The following is an 18,306-nucleotide window of genomic DNA, read 5'->3' on the forward strand; positions in this document are numbered from 1 at the left end:
ATTCAAAATACAATACATTTAAATAATTAGCAGGAAGGATATCCCCTTTTGAAGAGCCCTAACACACTGACACAACCACAAAACGGTTTGCCTGCAAACAAATTAAAATAAAATAAAAAAAAAAACATTGAATTATATGCTCGTAAAATTTACTTTTTGTGTTTGTAAATGAAAATATAAATACATCTGATTGGGTTGTGCTCATTTGCCTGCCGCTGCTGTCGCCTTGGAAACGGCTCCTTGGAGCCGTGTTCTGATTGGTCCCTCCCCACCATATCCGGAAGTTGATGCCTTACCTGTCCGTACTCCTGAAGGTGGTTTGACACATGTACGCTCAGCACCGTGCGCAGTTTTGTTTCCAGGAACAGCCGCCAGCAGTGCGAGGTTTTATTTCTGCTATGGACTGAGAGTGGACAACAGCTTTTTGTGTGTCTGTGAGGACAAAGAGCACCGAAGTTGCTGCGGAATTTAAAACTTTCTGCGGGCCCTCAGGTAAGTTATTGGGAACTTTTCCTGATGTGACCCGTTTCTTTTATTTGCGAATGAGCATGAAGAAAAATAATTCTGTTAAAAACCACTAGTACTTACGCATGAGTTTATAAAAATAAAATCTGTGTGAGAGCTATTTTAATCGAAGTTTCTCTCGTTGCAGATGAGGATTGTATTTCATTTTTCGTATGGAGACTTTAAAAACTAAAACATCTCTGCTTTTCATGTATGTTTCGTTATGGTGCGTCGATATCACCTCGTTTTATTATAGTTTTTAGTGCTTTAGTGAATATTGATTTAGGAACAAGTGCTAATATTTGCCTTTTAAGGTAAATAAAAGCTCTTCAGCACGGATGGCTGCCAAGCTAAACATTAATGAACTATTTCTATTTACTCCTGCAGGCTTAAGCTCCCCACTGTGGTGCTGCCCCTGACCTTTTGTATGGGCTACAGTAAACCATTAACCAGTTCAAGCAGACCTTCTGCCATTGAAAACATACTTAACATTTTTTGGACCTTTCCTGTACTATCACGCTCGCAGTTTTGCCTCTTGAAGACTGTAATTTATGGTACTGGGGGTTTTAACAAGTCTGGCTCACAGAATGTACTGATGGAAACTGCTGATTATCCCATTTTAGTCAAATAGTTGTAGGTGTTTTTTCTGCAGGTGAGCTGTGATAACCAGTCCTTCACTGAATCAGATTTGTCTCGGAGCCAAGGAAGCAAGTAAAGCGACATTCCTGACACCATTAGGTCTGACTCAGCTGTGGGTGCCACTGTTGCACTGCAGGTTTCTTGTCCTGTTCTGTCCTGGAAGGTGTTGTCCCAGTTGGTTATGTCCTGCAGTTTCTCATCTGAATGTCCTAATGGGAGGGACAGTAATTAGGAGCTATTGAAGCTTTCACACGGAGACCGATATGTGTTTAGTCAACTCCCTCATGTTTTCAGAAAGCATTTCTTAATGTGGGCGTCTTTTGAAGATCAGGTTTTTTCCCAGATGCCTATTAGCTGGTTGTTTATGCCAGCACTTCTAGAATATGAGAAGCCATTCTGTTGTCCTGCAATGTTTTAGTTGAATTTGCAAGTAAAATGACATGATTTGCAAATTGGTTTCTAGTATCTCATAAAATAAGGTACTTCCCTGTGGATCAAACACTTCCTATCCACTCAGTAAACAATATGATCCTTGTTAGAATTTGTCCACATAGAGTGAACTTTGTTTTTCTAGCTTGTATTCCTTGTAAATTTGGATGATTATGGATTACAGATTATAAAATCTCAATTCAGGGTCTTGAAAAATTTATAAAAGATAAATAAAAAATACTATTTTAAACAAAAATGTCAGACTTCTAAAAAGTATCTCCACTTCTGTGCACTTAGTATTTGGGTGGACCTCCTTTTGCATGAATTATTGCAGCAATGCAGTATGGCATGGAAGGAATTAGCCTGTGGGACTGCTGAGGTGTAGAGGATGGAGCAGCCTTCAGATGCCTCTGTTGTTATCTTTGGTTCAGAAATACCTTATCTCAATGACAGGTGCTTCCCATGCACTTTATACGTCCTTGGTGGGTCTAGAACTGGGGTCTCAAACTCCAGTCCTCGAGGGCCGCAGTCCTGCAACTTTTAGATGTGCCTCTGCTGCACCAATTAAGGTTTTGGAGAACTGGTCTACACAAGGTGGAGGTAATTAAGTCATTTCATTCCAGTGTTTTGTACCTGTGGCGCATCTAAAAACTGCAGGACTGCTGCCCTCGAGGACTGGAGTTTGAGACCCCTGGTCTAGAAGGACTTGATCCACCTTGTGAATCTCTTCTAAAAACTATTAGCAGATTTTTACTAGAATTCTCACAAGTCTGCTGTTATGCAGACTTGTCTTGTCTTTATCTTGGTGCATCTACTACTCCACCCAACTTTCTGTTGATATGAATGACTTCAGCAGTCAAAGATGCATGTTTTCTACATTTGTGTTTTAGAAAACAGGATTTTTAAATTTCATATTTCAAAGGAATGAATACAATCTCATAAAAGTAAAGAAATAGACTGAAATTAAAGCTGGTCCTAAATAAGTAAATACAATAACTGTTGGCGCATGATTGTTTCTACAGAATTGAGTTGTGAAGCCCATTGACTGCATTTTTTCAGCTGAACAGTTTTTTTTTTTTTTTTTTTGTTTAATAAAGATTTTACTTTACTCAAAACAACATTTTGAGCCATCTGATATAGCTGTACTATAGCATCTTGAAGTTATAATAGGTCCAGACAGTGATCAAGAAAAGCATGTAAAGGATACATGTGCATGTGAATGCATGTGAATGGAAATGAAATGGTTATGGGGATCTACTGGGGATCTGACAATTGTGTTTCATGTATTTTTACTTTTATGTATTTATGGCTGTTGTACTGTTATTGTACTTCAGTCTTGTCCCTGTTTCCAAGACAAATTCCTCCTATGAGAGACTAATAAATGATCTTATCTTGAGTCCATGCCATGCAAACTTGTGGAAAACAAAGCATGTGTGCCTAATCTTCATTTCTGCTGGTTTGATGCAGTTGTTCAAATATTCTGAGATAAGAGAACAATAAAAGTACAGCTGCTTGCTGTACTTTGGCAAGCGGCGCCTGAAACCTGTGTGCAGGTGCAGCAATGTCATTTACAGTACATTATATTCTATTTATTTTACTGATGCAGTCAAAGTGAAAACTCAAATAGATCTGTAAGTACATAAATTTTAGCTTCTTTTTCAGGTCAAAGTTTTGTTTTTGTTTTTTTGTTTTGTTTTGTTTTTTACATCCTGGTAGCATTTTAGCAAATCACGAATGGGTGTACTGTCTTTGTCATGCATGCCTTCCTCGTGACTGGTCTGTCAACACCAATTAGTTACTTGAAATGACTTCAAGGAAGCAGAGAAACATTCTGCAGCACTACACAGCACATCAGTTGTCTTTGCATAAATTATACATGATGCACAGTCCGCTAGTCCATGTCTCGTCATAGAGCTTTTCATTATTCTTAGTCTCTTCTCTGGTAGTAATAAGTCAAACAATATTTGAATTATGATTGATTGTGTTCAATTTTAAGACAGAATTTCAAGTTTTCTTGAAAAGAGTGGAAAAAAGGTTCAAGAGTAGGGTTTAAAAATTACACTCGAGGCCAAGTTTGTGATCTAAATGCACAATTATATTCATTTACTTTACAAAAAAATAAATTTCACATGTGAAAATTGCATAATAAGTATATACAACATGAAAAATTTAAATGTCGTTCGCTTAAATTGTCACTTATGAATGTGAACATTTTATGGTATAAACCCACTTTATTCATGGTTTCATATATATTCACCTGTATGATTTAAATATCTTTTCTTTTTTTAGAAATACATATTTAATGAAGTTTGATGCACTTTTGTATTCAGCCCCATTTACTCTAATACCTGTAAATAAAATCCATTTCTTGCCTTCTGATGTCATAATGACAATTTGATCTACCTAGAAAATATTTAGAATGTTGTTTTCTTTATTAAATCAAATGTCAGTAAGCTGCATTGAGGTTCGTGTATGAAGACTTTTGCAAGGTTCTCCATTCTTCACAGAAAACATTTCGTTATTTTGACTTGTAAATTAGATGTTTTATGTCTAACAGACCGTAGAAGTTTAAAGTTTTACCAAAAATTGCTGTTATGATAAAATCAATTGAAGAGAATTATTTACTCATTACTTGAAGTGTTTGCATTTCATGGTAACTAACTATCTTGCTAATGTTTTATTTAAATGCAAACACTGCTTTCCATGCAAATGTTTTCTACTTCAGCTATTTTTATTTAATGATCTCATTAGCATACGGAGATACATTTCAAGACAGTTGTTACATTATGAAGATTGTTGAGCCGTCAGTAGTATTGTTGTGGCATTTATCACTTTGATGAAAACGTGCCTTTAAATGTATTAATCTGCTGGTTATATCTAGCCTCCTGCCCCATGTTTATTATTTAAGACATGCAGCTTAAACCAAATATTCATTTAAACTGTATAAAAATACTCTTAACCACTGTTTATTGCCATCTTATGTCAACTAAATTTCCTGCGTTAGCACAGTAAGTGTTACAAAAAGTACTTTTTTTTTGCTAAAAATGTGAACGAGTACAAATAGTGAGTCCAAAGGTTTGCTGAAATTTTGACACATTTCTCCTAATAGGACTCGCGTCATAGCTTTTTCATCTCTGTCCACACATTTCCCTTGGGACCAATGTCAAGGCTTTGTTATTGCCACTCCAAATGATTGTCCTTGTTGTGCTTAAGCCAGTTTGAAAGACAGATTTACACTCTGCCTTTAACTTCCTGGTCGATGTCTTGAGATCCTTCCTTAGCATGTTCACTTAAGGTTTATTCCCCATGCTTCCATTTATTTTCTTCACCCAGTCTCTCCTGCAGCAAAACACCAATAGAAGATGCTGCTACTATTGCCTCATTTCACAGTTTAGATTACAAGCTTCAATGCATTTTTCCTGTCTGACTGGCATTTTACCCCAAGCCGGTGTAGGACTCAACAATCAGTAACAATCTCTTGCCAGCAAGTGTGTTCATAGGGTCTTGTGCTTTTGTTATTGGGTTGAAAAGGACGTTTTACACTAAAGTTAATCAGTGTGTTTATAGTTGCGTCTGAATATTTTAATCTAAGATGGAGTGCACAATTTTCTTCAGTTTTTTCTGGATGCAACACAAAGAAGCAGAACTAAATGTTCAGCAATCAGAGAAACTTGTGGTGACCTGGATGTTTCTTAAACACTTATTTGTTGTCTTCTTCATACCTTCTCTTCTTGACTTTACAGATTCTCTCCCACAGACGCTTCGAGTGAGATTTACACAAGCAAGACTGGATAGTGACACATAGGTCCAACACTAACACACGTCTTCGTGCAATGTTGAAGAGTGGCACATGGCCAGGCAACGTTGCCATGGAGTCACTGAGTAACATGGACAGTGCAGGGAGCTGTGACAGTGTAATCAGCACAAACTCTGCCTGGGTGAGTGACGCTGTAAGTCTCCTTATGTCTTCCATATGATTTTTGTGAGATTATCCAATTCTTTAAGGTCTGTTGGGAAAAATAAAGAAAAGAACAAAGATTTGTGATTGGTTTTAATTACGTATTTCAGCAAATTGACAGACCTAATGAAAAAGTCTTAGTATAAGTAATTGTACAAAGTGTGCCCATTAAAATGAACCAGGTGTAAACACCAAAGGGCACAAGTCATTAGTTTTACAGGTTTTCCAATTTAATTGAGTTTAGAAATTTAGCTTATAATAGTTCTTATTATTAAAAAACATTGAAAGGAAAAAAAAACAAGCACAAGACAGCCAAGAACACAACCAAAATATACCAAAGCATGATCACATGTCATCCGTCACACTATTCAAATGCCATTAGTCCGTCTGTAGCATTCTCGCAGCAACATGCCCTTAGACCCAAAAAAGTCACTACAAGCCCACGTTACACATGTTGTGGATTTAGCAGAAGTAGGAAAACTGACATTTGTATTTCAGTTTCCTCTTTGGGTAAGACCCAGGAAAAAAATGCCACCAAAGCAAGTTACCAGTAAAGGAACATATTTTTACCTGAACAATGTTTTGCTCAACACAAGCGCTAACCTCTGTGATCTTGCTGTCAACTCCATCTTAGATCTATCTGCATTCCAGTCATAGCATACATTGTGCTCTTCCACTCTTCAGCTTTGGCTTTTTGGTTCCCTTAGATCCAAAATTCCAGTTGTTTCTTAAGTTATTCTCAACAGAAGGCCTATTGCTGGAAGATGAGGAGAAATCTGCCCTCTCTACTTTCTGTGGAGCTCACCCTCATTTCTTGCATAGATATTTTTTCCATCAAAAACTGCTGTAGCCACACATCCATTAAAACAATACATTCCTGTCTTGTTTTCTGTGTATTGCCAAAGAGCATGACAGACTTCAAGGTGGAGGGCACGTCATTATTATTGTCTGGTCTTGCTGTTTTAGATCTTACTCGAAAAGCAATTTTTGTTAGAAATGTGTAAAATCAGTTGAAAGAATATTGGCATTTTATGTATTTTTGACTTTGAACTTTGAAATGACTTCACTAAGGCGTTTTTATTGTTTTGCAGAGCGAGGATAGTATGGAGTACCTATCTGCTGAAGAGAAGGCATGTCTGATGTTTCTGGAGGAAACAATCGAAGCACTGGAAGTGCAGGAAGACAGTGGCTTATCAAATGACGAGCCAGACATGTGGTCAAAGACGGAGCCACAAGATCAGATAAGAAGTAATGGTATGCTCTGCCAAATACTTTTTGAGTACTTGACATGCACTGTCTGTATGAATGACAGTGAATGAAATGTTAACAATACTTTTGTTTTTTCTTAGATGTTCCCACTGAAATGGTCAAATCAGGAAGTCTCAGGATATCCACTCTAAGTCCCCACGCAACAGCAGATCCTCCATCTGCTGGATTAACCACAGAGTGTGAAACTGAGCATCACGCTGCAAATCAAAACCCCAACCCACAATCGACTTCCACGTCTGCAGTCGGCATGAAAGATGTTAAAACAGAAGATATGGGAGTTGGAACTGATCCTTTGGTGTCTAATTCTGGTTACACAACCTCATCATCAGATAAAAGAATTGACGTTTCAAAGTTAGATGGAGATCTTGAGCTTGAGAATGTCACAAATTCTGGAGATGCCTCAGAGAATGATCTGGATATAATCCCTCCACCAACAGACTTCAGAGATGAACCAGAACCAGAATTGTCACTGGAAGCCATAACCGCGGTCCCGCCACCAGCAGCCATGACTGTAGAGGCCATGACCGTGGTCCCGCCACCGGAGACCATGACCGTGGTCCCGCCACCGGAGACCATGACCGTGGTCCCGCCACCGGAGACCATGACCGTGGTCCCGCCACCGGAGACCATGACCGTGGTCCCGCCACCGGAGACCATGACCGTGGTCCCGCCACCGGAGACCATGACCGTGGTCCCGCCACCGGAGACCATGACCGTGGTCCCGCCACCAGCATCCATCACCGGGGAGGCCATGACTGTGGTCCCGCCACCGGAGACCATGACCGTGGTCCCGCCACCAGCAGCCATGACCAGGGAGGCCACGAACGTGGTCCTGCCACTGGAGGCCACAGCCATGGTACCCCCACCATCAAACGGCTCCACAAAGCAAAAACGAAATATTGATGTAGAGCAGATGCGCATGAGAGCCTCTGTGAAGAGATCTGTTGTAGACTCTTCTGCTCCTGAGGATTCTTCTAGCAGAGCCTCAGAAGTTGCTTCACTTTTACCTCAAATGAATCCCCCTACTGAGCCTTCAGAGATCAGAAGCCCACCTGCTGTGGCCCCAAAACCTAAGAAGCTACCTTCAAACATTATTTTAAAGACACTTGTCTCTCATGGAAACCCAGGGCATTCGGTACCCTCCCACAGTGATCAGATGTTGTTGGACCCTCAGAAGGTTCGAATGGAGGCCCTCAAAAAGCTTGGACTGCTTAAAGACAACAAGGAAGAATCAAGTTGTGCTGTAAGCCCTAAGCTTCCTCTGAAATCTGGTGCATACAAATGGTCACCGGCGAGCCCCTCTCCTCCAGTCAGTCCTGCTGCTCCTCACACACCCCCTGTAACACCATCTCTCACCCCAGTCATTAGTCCCCTACAAGCCATTGTACCCCAACAGTCTGTTTTGGCTCCTATTGTGTCACCATCAGCTTCTTCAGCATCTCCTCCCATTGAGGACACTGATATCCTCCCAGCACCTGCAGCTTTCAGCGATGGATTTGGCCCTTCAGGTGATGAACTTCCTGCTGTCACAGAGGCCCGTTTCAATACCCTTCCTAACGCATCGCTACCGAAGGTGATCAGTATGAAATCGGCAACCTTGGCGCGATCTGGTTTGGGTCTGAGCAGCCAGATGTCAAATCAGAGCTTATTGGAGATGGCTGATGGCAAGCAAGACCCAAAGCACCTGCGCAACATTCGACCAAGACCTGCCTCTCTGGGGACTGGGAAAGACTTTCCTCACACTAAAGGTGAGGGTTTGTTGGCCAGTGGAACATCAGAATCCCAGAAGCCCCAACCTACACAGGCATTCCACCACAGACAGTCTTCTAAGCTGCCTCGACCTCAAGGCATCAGCGTGGTGATCTGCCCTCGCGCAGAGAATGAAGAGGACCGGCGCCAGGCCCTGAAGAAGCTGGGACTGCTCAGAGACTAACATCCAAATGTACCTTTATATATTGTAAAAAAAGACTGATGCAGACTATATCTGGGTTTAAAATGCTGAAGGAGTGCCTTAACCACATTCTTATGCTTCTGTTTTCCACTGAATACCATGTGGTTGACTGTACACCAAGTATCTGTGCTTCTGTTTTCCACTGAATACCATGTGGTGGACTGTACACCAAGTATCTGTGTTTCCTTTGACCATCGAAATGTCAAAATTAGTGTGTTTCACAGAACTGTAATGAAAACACTTTTTGTGATCAACAATTGAATGTTGCTACTTGTAGAAAAGATGAAGACAGGAAGTTGTAGGAGGATAATGGCGCTGTATTTTTTAAAAATGATTCGTGAAAAAAAAAAATTATTCACACGTGATTTTAATTGCTTTTCTTATTTAACGGAAACACCGGAATTGTGTAATTGTTTTTTTGACATTCGGAATGTCAATAAAGTTTTACACACATTTATAATGGAAACGGAGTTTGTGTTTCACTTCTCTTACATCAGACTCATGGTAGCTATAATGTCTTGGATATTATTTACCTTTTAGAGTCTCTAACAACATATGTTTTTTTTGTCTGCTGATTTGTTTGACTTAATCCCACTGGGTGCTGCTGACTGTTTCAACCCTTCACCATTTCATACTTTTGCAGTTTTGGTCATTTTATGCCTAACGTTTTTTTTTTGGGTGCTAATAGGAGTCTTCTCCCACCAGTTTTTTCTCACAGACCATTTGTGAATTTGTTCCCACCTAGAGGATGTTTATTTACCACTGATTTTCAATGCTTCAGAATAAGTTTTTATCTAGTCGACTGCGTTTAAAGGTGATAATGAGAGTTTTGAGCTAGTAAGAGGTCATAATCTCATACGTCATTTGGCCCAAACAGAAAGCAGAATCGGTTCAGTAGGAAGTTGCTGGCAAAATAACGTAGAATCACATTACCTGAGGTTTGAGTATTTTATAAAATGTTGTTTAGGAATATTTGTATATATGGAAGAAATGAATTGTCTCATGGGCCTGAAATTGGGATAAAAATGGGCAAACTGACGCAGAGTCTGTTCTGTTTTTCAAAGACTTTTTCTCTATTTATTATTAACCATATCCTGTTGGCTTTCTCAAACAACTATTTTTATTAAAAATATAACTGTATAAAGCACTTTCTACTTGTGGTGAAGCCTCTATTTCTGTGTCTTTAAAAGCAAATACAGACAAATCTGAAACATCTGCCTTGTTTGACTCGTATATTAAAAACAAAACTACACTTCAGCTACTGCAATGTGGAGTCAGTCTGGGAGCTGCAGGTATCAACACATTTATCTGAAGATAATAAAACCTGCATTTAAAGTGTGTCATAATTATTATTCACAATGATGTCAGCCCCCATGTGTCACATCAAAGCAGACACTGACGCACAGATTCAAGTTTGGTTTCTCCACTTTTGTGTGTTGGTTGAAAAACAAGTGTGACCTGTTTTTCAGCCCTGATAGAACGTATTTGCTACAATCATTTGACTGAGGAACTTGAGATCAGCTGTAAGCTTTTAAGTACAATTAGTTTTACTCTTTTAATCTCTTTTCAGTTCACTGCTTGCATTGAAAATGGAACTAAAAATGTGAAATGCATACCATGCATTACTCTGCGTTAAACTTCTCCCTAACCTATCCAGCGTGTTCCTTGTACTTCATAATACCTCTGTTCATTCATTTTCTTTAACAAACTAATAAACATTTATTGGAATCACTGTAATTGATTATTTTAAACAAAGCTGAACTCTATCCACCAATTCAGTATCTTTTAAAGATCTTATTTAGAAGTATTGGAGTCAAAAGTACAGAACACAAATGTGCACAACACTTTCCAAAATTTGATTTGCACGTACATTGAAAAATATGCATCTTTTACCTTCTATTTCAATATGTTGTGTTTCTCTATTCTATCTCACACAATCCCATTAATATAGATTGATGCTGTTGATTGTAAGGAGGCAAAATGTGACGAGGTTCCAGGGATACGAATGTTTGCATGGGGCTGAATCATATATTCAGTCTTTCTTTTCTTGATTTAATTCAGCACTTTCTACACATGTGAGGACATAAATTAATTAACAACCCAGTTTGTTCACTGTGAGAACAGTGCATCTCACTTAACTGCATAACTTGGCATACCATTAAGGGTGTGGTGCATCGATGAGCCCTACACAATCTACTATTTATTTTTATTTTTTTTACTGTTGTTGTTCTGATCACATCTGAGATATTTTCTGAGCCTAACTTTGTATCCAGCCCCTCATTTGCAACACTTGTTGACAGAATATTTTCATATGTTGATGTGTGTATTTTTATACATCTTGCACAAAAGGTGAACTGTCAGGGGGAGCAAACACCAGCCAACTAAAAAGGGGATTTAAATGTTGAATATTAGCAAATAAAACACAGGTATACTTGGTTTTATTGTAGGCATTGCAGTCTAATGTACAAAAAAAAGACATAAATTTGCAGTTTACATTTTTTAAAGATTCTGTACAATAAAGAAACTGGAAGAGAAAGCAACTCAGGGTTGGCAAACAAACACCAGAGGCTTTGTGCTGCTCTGTGACATGTTGCTGTGTGAGTCGACTCTCTCTTCTGACAGCTGACCTTACTGAGGAGGAGTGTGTGACAGCTCTCGTCACTTTACCTGTTACCTTCATGAGCCTCGTCTATCAGGTGCTCTGAATTATATACCACCATAGCCTGCAACCACAATATGCAGCATTCCTACAATGAACAGTTTGCAAAGGTGACACATCACTAGAGACAAAATGAAAATTAAATAATTAAGTAGTTGGCAGGGTTAGCTTTCCATTATGTCAAACATGGTTGACAGACAGGCTTATTGATTTAAAACTAAAAAAAATAAATAAAATAATTAAATAGTGTTAGGATGAGTTTAAGAGCATCAAATCTGCAGTTGAAAGTGAAAGGACAGTTGTGTTCATCATGTGACCCCAGCTTTAAAATATGGCAGACCACAGTAGAAACACCTGAGACCTTTAGACTCTGCACAGTCTGAAGTGTGAAATTAGTACTACAGCCTAACAGTGGAACATTAAAGAACTGTCTGTAACTAAATTAAATATGATCCTCACTCATTTCATATCTGTGGAATAATAAAAGCTGTTTTAGAAGGGATCAGTGTTTGAGCTGTGACTTAATCTTCCACTAGAGGGCAGTCTGGATTCATCAACCAAAATTTCAAGCTGTCCGAATCACATGTTGAATACACAAATATTTTACATGTATATAAACCTTTCAAGTTTTACGAAGATCATATTAGTATATAGTAAGTACTCTTCTTCTGCTCTTCACCTTGGATATTTGTGAAAAGAAGCCCTTTTACTTTCTGTTGCTTTAAAGAGAGGATAATCCATGATTCCATGATTGTTTCCTTTTCTCTGAAGTGCTGAAATTACAGGCAGGTAGGCTATAAAAGAACATTTAAAAGAAAAATTATGGAAATAATATGTAATTCTACTACTAACTGGAATTTGAAACCAGAAAGCACTGAATTGTGTTCTCTAATTCCACTTACGATGCACTTTTTGTTTAATGTTTTTGGTTTGTTTTTATGATTATTGTTTTTTGAAGGATTCTTACAAAGTAAAGAGTATTTGACATTTGTTGGTTGTCTTATTTATATCATAATTTAGTTGTTTAATTTATTAAACCCAAAAAAGGAATTTGGCATTCATTTGCTTGTTTCAAGCTACATATTCAAATCTTTTTGAAGATCAAGAGTTGAAAAATTCACAGCAGCACATAGTCTGGGAATACATTTTGTTCCTTCTAGCTTCTGTTCTGGTTAAAAGCTCAACCTAGACATGAACCCTTATGTCTTTAACAGAAGTTTTTTTTTTTTTTTTACCTTTTGAAAACAGAATTTCTTTGTCCTGTTCTGTGAAGAGGAAATGATTCAGATTTGGGAATCCAAACAGAGAATGACCTAAGGACTAAATGTGGGCGATTTGCGGGAAGGATTTACTCACTGAAGTGTCACAGTTGAACTTCAATCCCCATGAGCCCTCAGCTTGGAGGTCCATCAGTGGGTTAATGAATTTTTGCGGTTTGATAAAAGTTAAGTGTAGTTTTCTGTTTTTCAGATAAGCTGAAACTCTTCTAGACTCCTTGGAAACATTCCCCTTGTGACAGGAGCCAGAAGAGGCTTTCATAGGTGCTGGAATATCTAGCTAGACGATGAGCTCATGGGACTTCCCCACCATCTTGGCCTTGTTCTGTACTTACCTTCTTACATATTGTCTGTCTGAAGCAAGCCACCCTCCCCCCCGTGACCTTTCCTCCACACATGAGTTGATCATGGAGGATTAGTTGGGACAAAGTGAAACAGAGCCACCACTGAGCATGCTCAGGTTTGAGCATGCCTAGCCAAGTTCTGCGTCATTAAAACAGTTAGCTGAGAATAAATGTCTATCATCTCTGCTGTGTTTGAAATCGCCTGCCAGCAGATATACTTTAAGCACAGTACACTTGAGGTGAACGATTATGCTTCTTTGAATGATAAAACCACAGTGAGGATTACATTTGGGAAAATATCCACCGCTTTATCTCATTTGATCTTGACTAGTCCACTTGATTGTAGGCGCTCATGCACACTCACACTCAGCTCAACACACAGCTGCTTCTGCATGCTGAGTGTTATCTACATATCTCCTGCTGTAATGGTAAAATTCACAGCTGTGGGAAATAAGTAGGCATAATCTAGAGAAGTGGAAAGACTCGTTAGAAACCTTCCAACACAGCCCTCTGCAGAAGTGCTGCTTCCTTCACAGTACTGCTTTGCTTTTTGGAAGAAAAAAAAAACCTGACATGGTAAAAGAAAACCTACCCAAGATTCTTTTGGGCCTTGTGTAGAATTGGATTTAGGGTTCCGGTAGCATTTTACAAGATAACAACAGTATTGTGCAGTTAGTTCTATGATGAGGTATGTCAACAGAGACACAGTAGAGCTGAGTTTAATTAGGCGCATCGATAAGCAACCACTGAAGATGTTCATCTATGCTGAAACTATAGTTTGTAGTGTGAGAATTCAATGACTCTTTGAGGCCCCCCTTGTAATGAGCTGGGGCCCTATGCAGTAATGCAGTTTTCTTCTGCCACTGACTCTCTCTGGGAACCTACTTGCAATACCTAAAACCTGCAAAATCTGTGAGTTACAGTATTTTTGAAGGCAGACCAGAAAAAGAGAGTTTTACTTCAAGTTAGTAGAAGATAAAATTTTGGATGCAATCCCAGCACACAGTCTTCGTGGATAGATCTCAGTCAGCCTTTCACTTCTGCTCACTGCAACTTTACTCCATTTCTTCATTGGAAAACTGCTCAGGCTCCATCAGCTTGCCTGGGGATTGATTATGAACAGTCCTTTGACTGAGCCACTTCAGAACATCCACCTTGTTGTATTCAAACCATCTCTGTGTAGCTTAAGCTGGATCCTTCAGGTCGCTGTCTTGTTGGAAAATAAATATTCTCTTGCAGACGTAAACTAATTGTCCTTCAGGATTTCTCTATATTTTTGCTGCATTTTTTTTTACCTTGTACCTTTACAAGCCCTCTAAGAAACATCCTTGTGGCAACAGCATTTGCAATGGCTTTCCCTACAGCATGATGCTGCATCTCAACACTTCACAGTGATGACGTTGTGTTTGAGTGCAGTGTGCAGTGTTCGGCATTAGACAAACATAGCAACTTATCTGACATCCAAAAACTCCATTTTGGTCTCACGAGAACAAAGAACTTTCTTTCACTTGACCATGAAGTCACCAAACTAGTTGAGCTTTGATGTGAGTTTTCTTTAGCAACTGCTTTCTTACTGCCACTTTCCCATGAAGTGTGGCTGGTGAAGAACCTGGACAGCTGCTGTTGTATGAAGAAAAGACTGTAACTCCTTCAGATTTCAACTCTCTTTCTCTTTCCATGACCATGTATCTCCTTACATGGCCATGGTTTGTCAGGAGGATTTTATTTACATAGATTTACACATAACATATCCCTTCCATTTCATGACGGTAGCTGTAACTGAACTCCAGTTACAGCTCTGTGCTTTGGAGACTTTTTTTATTTTTTTTATTAATCTCCTCACTTACACTTTTCAATAACTTTTCTCTGATTTGATTGGAGTATTGTTTTGTCTTCATGCTGTAATGGACCTTCCAGACACAGCTGTCCTTTTATTTTGCAATAAAATAAAAATAAAAAATCTAGATATTGTTGCTCATGACTGATTTGTAAAAGCAATAAAAAGCATAAGACATCCAAGTGTTTGAATACTTCTTACAGGAACCGTACATGACACATCTTTCTCCAAATTCATTAAAATTTCAGCTGTGTTGATTTTATTTGTTCTGGGATGCGTATATTTTTACTGCGGTGAAAAAAAAAATTATGAGCAAAATCCAAAATGTACAAAGAAGCTAGATGACATCATCAGAACTGTAATTACCAGTGAGGTACATTATTTTAGCAAAAATAAACCAAACCCTGAAATAATAATTACTCTCGTGGTCTAAAAAAAAGCCATTTTCAATTTTCATTTTTATTTAACATTTTTGTGCAAATCCAGTGAACCTGTGATGTTTTTAACTCGCTGTCGTACTGCTTTGAGAATCTCATGCCAGTCCATGCTTAGATAGCCGGCATTTGACTCAAAACTCTGCTTCTTCTCTCTTGATAACTAGATTTCCTCTTGAACTCTTTGCTCTCTGTTAGTGCCAGTGACCGAGGCTGTGGTCGCGAGGCATTCCAGGGGCAAGCCCGCAGCGCTTGTGTGATGACTGCACTAAAGTGTTGAACTCAGCAAGCCACTCTGTTCCCCTGTGGTGCTGGCCTGGTGAGTACCAAGACATCCTGCTGGGCCTGCGGTGGTGTTGGTAACCTCGCATATAAAGAGTGTTTAAAAAAAAAAAAAAAAAAGAAGAAGAGGAGAAGGGGAAAGTTCTGTGCTGTGATACCAAGTGGTTTCATATATAAATCTTTCACATGACCGGAGTGCAGCTTCTTACACATTTGAGGTGTCCCCAGCTTAGCTTGTGGCAAACAGCATTTGCAATGGCTTTCTCTGAAGAAAGGATTTCATTACAGCCAGGTTTAGCGTGAAGCTAACTGTTGTCCTGCCAAAAGATCTGCTAAAGACTTAGCATTGGACCACTACAAGGTTGTCCTCAATCCAGAGTATCATTTCATTCCGACTTTAAGACAAATTTTATACACAAATGGGTTGTTTTGGATGTTTTGAATGAAGCTGATTGCACTGTGTTTTATGTAGGAGTATTAGAAAACAAGGTACTGCATACAAATCCACATCACATTTCAAAATATATGTATTTTTATTATGTTTTCAACAATTTTATTTTTGATTTTTTGCTTTAATTATTCACTACTTTGCATGAGTCTATTAAAACCCCAAAAGAAATGCATCGTAGCTTGAGGTTGCAACCTTGCTGTTGCCTTTGTGCATATCACATCTCTGGAAGGTGTTACACAAAGCTATCTCTGTCCTCATAAATTTCAGTCCAATTTCACTTACTAACCATGGAAGACCTTTGTTGCTCTCCTGACACCTTCTTCATTCTCCCTTTGCTCTTTACCTAACATGCAGCCAAAGTCCTCTTCATGAGGAGAATCATAAATTAAACATCACCTATGTTTCCCTTGTGTGTCAGTCGGTGTAAAAAATAGCTCGTCTCGGTGCGCGGTGTGTTGCCCGTGCACAGCACTCTGTCTTTAATGACGTGTTGCCAAGAAAAGTGGGCTGATCCTCCGCAGCAACTCGTGCTCGGTCTCGGCTGTAACCGTGTGCACTGACTTTCTCAAACTCCCAGAGTGGCTGTGAGCTCATTTGGTTACACAAGTGCTCACAATTACCCAGAGATTTGGCCATGGGGACACGGGATATTTCTATATTCCTGTCGGATGTTATTTTAATTACACCAAACTGCTCGACTTTGTGCTGCAGATAGACATGGTTTCTTTCTTCTTCTTCAGAGGCGTCTCTGAAAGTTTACCTGTAACCAAGTTTAATTCTGGCAAAACAGAACAGAGAGGCTTGTGAGACCATATTAAATCACATCTTGTATCAAAGGTTTTAATTTAACTTAATTACATTATCACAAGTCATCTCTAAAGCACAGGTAATGACAACATTCAGATAGGATGAGAGATAATGAAAATCTGCCTCGAGCCATTTAAGTTTGTGTGTGTGTGTGTGTGTGTGTGTGTGTGTGTCTTTAATTCTCTGCGAGGCAGAGCTCTTATCTCCAATCAGTGTCATTGTGAAACCCTAATTATATTTGATTGAGTGAAAGAAATTACACATGAGAAAAGGGATGATAATTATAGTGCAGAAATCTGCGCGTACCATAAAATGCAAACATAAATGCATTAACACAGCTGATTAATTCAGGTGTGAAAGAGGCGGCAGGTGTGAGGATGCAGATGGTCTGAATGCGTTGATGCTTCCAGAAAAAAAATTGTTGAGAATCAAACTCGTCAGGGATCGTTCTTTGATTTGGGGGTTAATTTTCCGCTCAAAATCAGGCATTTGCAATAATGTCGGATATAGAGCATCTTTAGTGCAAAGATTTTCACTCAGGACGTTTTCATGTCCTGCTGTTGTCCTATTTTCAAAGAAACGTTCTTTCTTTAGAAAGACTCCCAATATTAGTGACACGAGACATGACTTATTTGATAAAGAGAAAGGAAAATTCCCACTGGGAAAGACCCTGTACTAACAGGCAGATAATATGGTGCTGGTTATGGTTTTGGATCAAGATGACAGCCAACAGTATGTGCATGCAGGTTTTTTGGTAACCAGATGATTCACATAAAGCTTTCACCAAAGCTCCTGTAAACAATGACTGATTATGAGTTATTATACCTGAGGATGCAATTGATTCTGGGTTGCATTTTAAACAACCGCTGTAGCCCATTCTACATCTTAACTGAACATAAATAATGAATTTTTAATGTAAACCACTGGTAAATACAGGTAGAGAGCCTTATAACAATTTTTTTTACAGAAGCATAATTTTAGTCTGAAAAATAGAACAAAGCAACACAGAAACACACATGACAATATGATTATTGGCATGATTATGGCTTCATTTCTTTATGCGTGTGGAGTGAGAATTTTATGTCAGCTGTGCTTGTAGAAATGTATACTTGTTGAAACTGGTGTGTCACTGTGTCTGTAATGAACCTCTATCTGTTAGAATCCTGAGATGTTTTGAGGTTTATTTATTATTTTTTGGTTTCCTCGGTTTCTTTCTTTGATCAGTGTTGTGTCTATTTTGTTTTAGTTCACGCACTCTTTGTGATTCTAGTTTATTTCTTTTCTCTATTTTTGCTACTGTAGTTTAATTATGTTTCTTAGAGCTATTCTTTTGTGTTATTTTCTAGTCACATATATTCTCTCTCTCTCTCATCCCTTGTGCCATTGTTTCTCTCTCTGTCCCCTCAAACCTGCAACCTGGTACCTTATCAGCCCAGGTCTTTTGTTAAAGCATTCACCCTCCCAG

At 38.9% G+C, this 18,306-nt stretch overlaps 1 protein-coding gene across 4 annotated transcripts; it reads left to right on the forward strand.

Moving 5' to 3' along the window:
- The first annotated feature begins 276 nt into the window (after positions 1-276).
- Positions 277-8,794, forward strand: LOC122838504 (specifically androgen-regulated gene protein). 4 transcript variants are annotated; one of them, XM_044129217.1, is made up of 5 exons: positions 277-492; positions 5,316-5,522; positions 6,622-6,784; positions 6,880-7,517; positions 7,560-8,794. In XM_044129217.1, exons 2-5 carry the CDS (start codon positions 5,406-5,408, stop codon positions 8,730-8,732), a joined length of 2,091 nt encoding a protein of 696 aa, XP_043985152.1. In that variant the 5' UTR covers positions 277-492; positions 5,316-5,405; the 3' UTR covers positions 8,733-8,794. The 4 variants fall into 4 exon arrangements, with proteins under 4 accessions (XP_043985152.1, XP_043985144.1, XP_043985160.1 ...); XM_044129209.1 differs by having other exon boundaries at positions 6,880-8,794; XM_044129225.1 differs by having other exon boundaries at positions 278-492; positions 5,316-5,510; positions 6,880-8,794.
- The last annotated feature ends 9,512 nt before the right edge of the window (positions 8,795-18,306 follow it).

Source organism: Gambusia affinis, linkage group LG01 (genome assembly GCF_019740435.1).
Source record: "Gambusia affinis linkage group LG01, SWU_Gaff_1.0, whole genome shotgun sequence".
Lineage (NCBI taxonomy): Eukaryota > Metazoa > Chordata > Actinopteri > Cyprinodontiformes > Poeciliidae > Gambusia > Gambusia affinis.